This window comes from Camarhynchus parvulus, chromosome 1A (genome assembly GCF_901933205.1).
Source record: "Camarhynchus parvulus chromosome 1A, STF_HiC, whole genome shotgun sequence".
Taxonomy (NCBI): domain Eukaryota; kingdom Metazoa; phylum Chordata; class Aves; order Passeriformes; family Thraupidae; genus Camarhynchus; species Camarhynchus parvulus.
The window spans coordinates 10,886,180-10,895,321 of NC_044586.1; the positions used below are offsets into that span (position 1 = coordinate 10,886,180).

The window sequence follows — 9,142 nt, forward strand, 5'->3', positions numbered from 1 at the left end:
TGCTCCTCAAAACAGAGACGTGTTTGCAAACAGCATCCTCAAGGTCTGGGGCTGCACACAGCAAGTGATAACACTGCTAGGAATAAAGACCCTCAAAAGAGGAGATACAACCATCTCAGACATGGAGGTCGTTCCTCAGAGGAGCCACCCACTAAACACTTGGAGAAGAGTTTTTACTGCTTTAGCATCTCTGCTGGAAGAGTCCCTGGAAGCAAAGATTCTGCCAAACCTCCTGCAAAATGGCAAAGGGCAGTTCAAATGCAAAGGCCCTCAGAAGACCCAGGGAAAGGAGGAGAAGAGCACCAAAGATGCACCAAAGATACACCAAAGTGCAGTCTCTGAGTACTAGGTGACATTGACAGGTATCTTCTAATAGAGCTGACCAGCATCATCCCTGCCACCACCAAAACAAAAACCTGAGTACAGAAATCTCAGCATTGATCACACGTCCCAGCAGGGCAGAGAGGTTGCACTGAAACACTTATTCAAGCCAAGATCAGCCCTGGTTTTGTGCCCAAGTGTTGCAGCAAGTGTGGCTCAGCATGTCACACCCAAGGCAGAGCACTGCCCAAAATACACACCCATGCAGGAGGCACACCAAAATAAGAAATCCCTTGGTTTTGTTAAAGCTGATGGATGCTTTCCAGGAGCAGTGGAAATAGCATAGCTTGCTTTGCCACGTGCAGCAGTTTTTCTACCATTCCTCCACCATCCACTCTCAGCAAAGGAATTGCACAGCTCCACTCTCAAAAAGAGAGGCTTCCACAGGCAGCACCCTTCTATTGAAGGTTCACTGAATAGAGGCTGTACAACAGGTCTCCAAAAGGAAGCAAATCATTCTTATAACCTCCATCAGTACCATCAGATGTCCTGCAGAGAAGTTGTCAGGGACACATCAATTCTGGGTAAGGAATTCCCCACAGAGAGGGCCTGGAAATGGAGTGGGACTCTGGGGCTTCATCCTCACAGACTCAGAATCAGAGGGGCCCATGCTGCCAGAGCACAGGCTCACAGACAAATTCCATATACACACAGTTATGGTACATAATCACCAGCACCCCCACCCCAGCTCTAATATAGTGCTTTTCATCCACTTGTACACATGAAGATCCATTCAACCTTTTTTAAGGTCTCTTATGATTTAATAATATTGTATACCATAATTGGAGAGTTTCTCTTTTTATAGACTTTGTTATTATCCCTGAGCAGCTCATGTTTAGTTTAATCTGTTTTATTATTTTCAGAAGACTAACAATGAAACACAACATGTTATGAAACGGAAATGCACAGGATAATAATGGTAATTTGTTATAGCAAGTAACACTTAATGGAAAGTCTCACAGCATCACATACCTCATAAAACCCCCACAGTTTTTATAAGGAAGGCTCACATGCAGATTTATATCAATTAATTCAATACATAAGGATGGATTAAGTTTCCTGTGATGATCTTTTCCTGTTCAAATTGTGTGTTAAATATGGCAAAGTTTATGCAAAGTAATAACCGCTTTCAGGGCAGGGTGGAATCTCCTTATAAACTCCACAGATGCATGGACTTCGTGCCAGGAAAATGAGCATCTGCACTCCAAAAGAGGTGCAGCTGGATCTGTGGCAATGATGGTAAAGGCTCTATGTGGAAACAGCTCAAAGATTAATGAAAAACCTGTAGCAGCAAACAAAATAAGCCCCTTTGCACTGGTGTTCCTGCAATGGCCAGTTTCCACCACAAAGTGCAAGAGCATTTGGTGCTGATTTGTGCTGATAATCTTCCCACAGCACAGTACAATGCCTGAGAATTAAATGGACAATAAGGCTTAAAAGGCTTGGTCCTCGATGTGCTGTGATGGGGATGGGTGACAAAACAGAGGCTGCATCAATTCCCACCTACAGCCACTGCCTCAGAGCACAGGAATCATCACTTACAGAGCAGAGTGCAGGCGTTCAGAGCAGCTTATTGCCTTCCAGCAGGGGTAGGGAAAGAAAAAAGAAATCACAATTAGACTGGGAAGAAGCAGCACTTGAAGGTGGCAAATGTGTCAGGGCAGAATTTTCTGGTAAACTCACAGCAAGTGTGGTTTGATGATCATTCCTGTGTTACAAATAACAAGAACACCACTCACACAGCTTTAGGTGTGCACCCACAAGAGGCCTTGGGAAACTAGAGAAGAAAAAAGTCCAGATGATGGCAAGCAACAAAATTACAAACCAGGTGTCATTTTATCTAGAGAGTGAACAAAATGCAGTTTGTCTTAAAAAAATATTCTTCAGTAGCACCTCAGCAAGAACTGAGGAAACGAACATCTCATGAATCTCTTCAGCACCATCCATCAAAGTGTGGAGAGAAAAAGGGATGAGACGTGATCAAAACCAAGCTAAGACAGTCACTCATCAAGAAGGAAAGCAACAGAAACCAAAATCTAGTATAAAGTTACTAGTCCTAAAGACAGTGTTTCAAACTGGATGTAACAGTTCTTCACCAAATATGAAGTAAGTTTGAAATAAGTTGAAGATCATGAAGGAAATGCCATTCTAACTTACAAAGAAGCAAAGAAAAAAGGTTAAAAAAAGATATAGTGAGTGAAAAGAGAACATCCTTTTTTTCTTTTCCCTTTCTTTCTTTAAGACTGTGAGACAATAAAGAGAAAGCCCGGGAAAGCAGTCAGAAACAGCAAGGAAATGCAGAGAAATGCCTTTAGGTAACCAGCAGCAGGCAGAGTACTTTATTTTCATGGACTCTAAAGAGTATTGACAAGGATGCTCCTGTGGGCAAGAAGGCTGGTCGAAAGCTGAGACGTTTAGGTAAAAGATGGGCAAAGAAAATTAATGGTGACACTGGAGCAAGAGGAACAGAATGCCCAATGAGAGAAAATCTCCAGGAATTGGTTTGTGTTAAATGGAGACAAGACCCCACTGAAGCAAGCAGCAAAGATAAGCACGACTGCATCCACCTCAGCCAAGTCATTCAGGAGAATTAGAGAGCTCCTTCTCTCATAAAAGGCTTTAAATTCAAGAGACAGGAAAATTTTATTCAGGGTTGACAAATGTGAAGGCAGACTCCTTCACGCTTTGTACACACTTCTCCCACTGGGCAAATCCTCACCTCTGCAAGCAGCATGACAGCAAGGACCCCAGCCAGGTCTGCACCTCCACCCCTGGGCAGGGAGCTTCCCCTCACCCTCCACAGGAGCCTGTCCTCCTTCCAGGGAGTGCAAGCAACCCCAGAGAAACACAGCCCAAACTTCAGACCACAAACATCAGACACCTGCTGCAAAAACTTACATTTGTGAAGGAGACTTTTTGTGCACCTGAAACTGGGGGAAAAACCCAAGCTTTGAGGCACAAAGCTTTGGAAGACACCTAAAATCACAGCCAGGCATTCTGCTCTGGGTCAAAAGAAATGCTTATATGCTTAGAGATGTGTCTGTATATTCCAGCTATAACACAACCAGTTTTACAAAAGTATCTGCTTTTCTTCACCAAGCCCACCTCATCCAGTGTGGCTACACCAGCACTACATCAATTTCATGGCAGGTATCACAGCAGCAGTGTGGAGAGTGACTGCCACAGCATGAGTAGAAATAGTAGTCTAAGCTGTACAAGAGAAATACTGACACAATCTTAAACATTGTGATGTTCAGAGTGAAGAAAATACTTGTGCACTGTGTATTTAACCTGACACATTATAGCTCCACTATATTACCCTGCACTGTCAAGCTGTAATATAGCATTAAATCAATAAGAAAGAAAATGTAAGGTCTTTTTTCCTTCCCCAGGTTGTTTTAGTTCTCTTAAGCTCCCTGTCCTTGAAACTTATTCCACTGATACAGCTGAAAAAACAGAAGGATCAGCTGTAAACAACCAGATAGATCAGAAGGCTGACAGTGAGTTATAGAATCAGTTCTCTCTTTGGCTATGTATTTACCTTTAACCCAAGCTCACATTCACTTAAGGCTTTGATCCAAAGCCACTGGAGCCTCACATGAGGCTCTCAATACCAACCCAGAACACTGAGCTGCTGCTGAAGGGCCCTGTTTACTTCCCAGGCAGGTACACACCCAGGCCATCACTGGCTAGCAGCCTTGGAGGGCAGACCTGGAAGGTTACCCATTCTTCAGTCAGCACCCGAGCACAGCCCAGACTTTCTAATTTATATTTTTCCTCATTTTTTTCCCCCAGCCAGAATACTAGTAGGATGGCTCTCTGCACAAACTGTGTCTTTTCTTGTCTTTTCAAATTCCCTTTTGCAGCTTACTCCTTCTCCAGCTCCTCTCCTCCAAGGAGTGGAGTGCACACTGACACCCTCCCCACAGAGCCAGGCACACTCCCAGGGAACACCACTCCCACCTCCTTTGAGGAAGGCCAGGTATCTGCTGTGCTTCCCTGCCATGCCATCCTCCCAAGCCTTTGTCACAACCATGTGCCCTAGATGTGTCACCACCTTTTTCTTCTGTCCCTGGTGGGCTGTTCCCTGAGACATCCCTCACCAGCATCTGCCTTGGCACCACCAACGAGGCTGAGCACACAGGGCCTTCACTTCTCAGCCACCTGCAAACCAGGAGGCAATATCTGATTAAATGTCTTTACATCTTGGCATACAGGGGATTTGAAAGGCTTCACTCTAACCATTTTGTATCACTGTGTACCTTCACTGTGCTGCTGACTACACCAAATCTTCATCACCTGTGTTTCTGGGTTGCAGAATATATCTAATTGGGGATTTGGCAGACAGAAAGAGAAAGAGGAAGGGAGACAGCATTGAGGATTGCACCTTCTGCTTCAGCAGCTGAGAAACATTTCTGCAAAACCACTGGAAACAAGGAGTAGCTGAAGTGCTACTGAGGGAATAAATGATTCAGTGAACTTCTGTTAGTGGAGGCAAGGCGTAAGACAGAAAGCACCCAGTTTAAATATAAAATCCTGATTGAATTACAGAACTGGCAGTTCTCTTTTTCCCTTTTTTTTTCTACCTTTCATCTTAACATTTTATAGGGAAGACACCAAAAGATAGTATGTTCTGAGTCCAAGAAGTTGCCTTCTTTAGAAAGAAGTGGATTGAATCACTTCTTAGAGAAGAAAACACCTGCAGGTAAGTAAGTCAAAGTGATAGCAGCTGGAGAAGAGAGCATGAAGTAAGTTTTTCTGAAGGACTAAGCAAAACCACTGCCTACCATCTCAGCTCCTGTGCAGATGAGGAGTTCTGCTAGACCTGTCACCTAACAGTTAACCATGTGTAATAGGAATGCTTCTGAACCAACTCATTCAGCATTCCTTTATTTTATAGAAGTCAAGAGAAAAGGCAAGAGGAGTTCAAAGACACAAAACAGATATTATTTAATTCAACAGTCCATATGGAGGCTTTTTTCCCCCTTCTGATGTTAACCCACACAAAACAGTGCAGCAATTCTGTGAATATTTTAAGTTTTCCTTAATGGTTCCAGTGGGCCACTCTTTTTTTCCTCTGATCATTCATACTGTCAGATCCAGTGTGAATAATGTCAAATACTTGAGCTCTTTTCACTGTTTGGCTCCAGAGCATTAGTCTACGGGAATGAGGACTGTCACTTATGATTTCCAATTCATCAGGGACACTGAACTACTGTTACACAACTTCAGCAATGTCTGCTTCAGATTTTTCTGACAGATGGGTGATAAATTTTTTTAATTGAGATCATTTCAGGAATATGTAGCTTATATGTAGGATATGTTCTGCCTAATGAGAAGTCCACAGGGCATTTTGAGTCCTGCCTCTTACTTCCACAGCCACAAAAGGCAGAAAAGAGACTGAGACAAAGTTTCAGTAGACTGATGAATCTGTAGATATAAATTTCAGCCCACCTTTCACATCTGTTCTGTACAGGCAGTTTGGAGATCTCCCAGATTCTTTAATCTTAATACAGCAAGATGCAAAACAAGCCTTTAGAGATGAAAGTTTCATGCAAGAGAAGCAGAGCCACTAGGCTGATACAAAGATTCATGCTGCTATTGAAATGCCTTGGATTTGACCAAATTAGCACCACAACAAGATAAATTAAATAAAACAAGCAAATCCACAAACAATAAAGATACCAGGATACTTTGGTCCTCTCTTCCCCCCTTCCTGCACGCATCACACACTTTTCTCGAGCATCTTAAGTGGGTGGAGTAAATTCTAACAAAAGTATCGGGTAACAGAATGGAAATGAATGTTGCTATCTGTTTCTGCTGAGCTTTTTACAAGAATCTGGGTAAATTCTTTTCTTCGTTCTGCAGGAAGACAGAGAGCAAGCAGCAACCTCCTGCTGGGCAAGGCAGGGGCGGGTGCCTCAGGCAAGCAGAGCACGGCTCAGCCACAGGTTCAGCGCTGCTTGGCAAAAGCCGCCCCAGGCTTCTTTGGAAGCGCTGGGCTTCACTGAGGATTCACTCCACCCCGTTCTCAACATCTTCCTCGGACACCCTACTGGTAGAAATGTAATGGGAAGAGCGTGGAAACTGGAAGGCTAGAAGGATAATTGGAACAGAGTGGATATAATCTCCCTCTGCAGCCAGGGAAGATAAACGATTCCTTCCCTATTCCAAATGCAATGCCAAGTGGTGAACAAATGACTCTGCCTTTGACCCAATGTCTTGGCTGTATGGTTATTATAAGCATAGAGGATTAAATCTTGTTCACAAAATTAGTGTCATTTCCCTTCTAGAAAGGACTAGGCAGACACAGCACTTCATCCTTTTTTGACACACCCCCTTTTAAACAGCAAAGGCAAAACCAGTTCAAGTACATTCAAATGGGAACTAGAACATTTAGTTTCCATTTCATTATTAAAGTTTAAGTTCCTCTTGCTCATTAGCATCACAATCTCAATCCTGCAACCTGATCTAGGAGGCCAAGTCCAGCACTCCAGTGCTAATATTGTGTGCAACGAGGTCAGTGGTGACACACACATGTTCTCTCGTCCCTCCAATTACCCCCAGGTGTGTTGCTGGAGGAATGGATTAATTACATAGACCTCCAAACTACAAGAGTGTGGTTGGACACACGATGGAGAGAGAAGGCACTCTGTGTGCACAAAGCCAGCTCTGCCTGCAACTACCTACTCCCACCTCACTCTTAATGAAATGGTCTGAGATGCCCTTCAAGGAGAAGGTACAAAACCTGTTCCAAAAACTCCAGCTTACAAAGGTCTGTGCTATTCAGCTTTCCTTTATGAGGAGCATGCCAGCCTGTGCCCAGACAGCCACTACTGATGGCTCTTGGCCCCAAGTCCACCTTTACAACCAAAGAGCAGCAAGTGCTCTGCGGGAGTGCCAAAGGGCCGTTCTATTTCCCAAAACTGCTCCCGCTTCACAGAAACACTCAATTTCCAGATATTCATGAAATTCTATTTATATATCCGGTGTGCTAACGAGTTAATCAGCAGAGTGAACCAGGAACCGGTAACACATCCCCCTGGCAGACTTGCCAATGCCCACACCCTTTATTCCCAACACCTGCTGTAGTTTGTAATGAGCATCTACCGATCACCCAGCACTAGACATCACTCAGCCACAGTGCCAGCTCTTCAGCACAGCTCTCTGCAAACACATGCATCATTTCTAAATGCTAAAATGTGCTAAATATGCATCATCGTTAATGTTCCATCAGAATAAATTAAATAGAGAACAAGCTAATGGAAAGAATGAGAAACTGTAGGGGCTGTAACTGAGCTGATTTGCCACAAATTCTTCTCCTGGGGGAGAGAGGCCAGCGAAGGTTTTCTTTCTAGGATTAGCGAAGGTAGCTGTCACTTTACTGCTGCTCAACTTCCCTTTATTCCTGTAAAACCGAAACTCCTCCTCAACAACTTTGCCCGGTACAGGGAGAAGGAACATCTGAAGCAGGGAGGCTGCAACTCCGCGACTGCCAGGAGGGATGCGCGGAACCCGCGGGGCTGACCCCTCCACTTAGCGCTAAGAACAAAGGCAGGGATAACTACAGGTCTGTTTCAAAACACAACGCGGGAAGTTTCTGGCACGATCACTCAATTGCAGAGAAAAGGTACTCGAGATAAAGCACAGGAAGAACTCACGAGGAATTCATGTGAGCACCTTCCCCAGCCAAAAGCGCTTTCTGAAACGCTCCGTTTTCCCTTTTATCCCTCCCGCAGCCCGGGGAAGAGGCGCCACCTGCTCCCAAACGGCGGGCAAAGAGAGACACTCGCCGGGAGAGCGGCGGACTCCTCCGGAGCGTCTCCTCATCGCTCCCCTTCTCCGGCAAACTTGCCCCGGGCCGGCCCGCGGGACCGCACGGGCGGCGGAGCCCCTGCCCGCCCCCGTCCCGCAGCGCCCCGGGCAGAAATGCTGAATCACCAAGCCGAGGGCGCGGGACCGGGGGGCTCTCCCTGACCCCCACCCGTGGCCGGCCGCCCCCGTCCGCCCGGGCACGGAGCCGGGAGAGGCTCTGTGCGGAGGGGAGCCCCCCGCCCCGCCGACACTCACTTGAAGGTGAGGACGCAGAGGGGCCGGTAGGACTTGTGGCTGGTGTTCTCCGCCATGCGCTTGCCCCAGAAGTCGTTGGCGAAGGCGGCGGACACGGGGGCGGCCGCCCGCACGTCGGGGTTGTTCACGATGGCCCAGACGTCGTCGTGCACGAACTCGCCGCGCAGGGAGTTGCCGTAGCACAGGGCGCACAGCCCCGCCAGCACCGCCGCCGCCGCCGCCCCGCCGCGCCGCCCGCCCGCCGACGGGCACGGGGCCGGCGCGGCTCGGTCCCGGCTGCGGGAGCCCCGCGCCGAGCCCGTCACCATGGCGCGGGGCTCTGCCCCGGCTGCCCCGGCTCCGCCGCCGCCGCGGCGCGGAGAGGCAGCGGCGCCCGCATGGTGCGGGGCGGGCAGCGGGACCGCCGCCGGCCACTCGCGCTCTGCCGAGGCGCAGCCCGCCCGGCTGCAAATAAACAGCGGCCGCCTCCCCGCGCCATCCCTTCTCCTCCTCTTCCTCCTCCTCCTCCACCTCCCCCCCGCGCCCCCTCCCGCACGCATGCTCCTTGCCGCGCTGTCACACCGCCGCCACCTCCTCAGCCCGTCGGCGCCGTGCGCTCTGGGGCGCTCTGCCCGCGGGGCGCGCTCTGCCCGCAGTGGCTCCGCCGCACAGCGCGGAGGGGACGCGCCCGGCACGGCCCGCGGGCGGGGAG

The 9,142-nt window shown here is 47.9% G+C and overlaps 1 protein-coding gene across 1 annotated transcript in view; it reads right to left on the bottom strand.

The window, feature by feature from the left end:
• Positions 1-8,759, bottom strand: part of TMTC1 (transmembrane O-mannosyltransferase targeting cadherins 1) — a 141,507-nt gene extending 132,748 nt beyond the window's left edge. Inside the window, exon 1 of the mRNA XM_030959317.1 lies at positions 8,452-8,759. Within this exon, the coding sequence (XP_030815177.1) occupies positions 8,452-8,759 (308 nt within the window). The remainder of the gene's footprint in view (positions 1-8,451) is intronic.
• Positions 8,760-9,142: the final 383 nt, after the last annotated feature.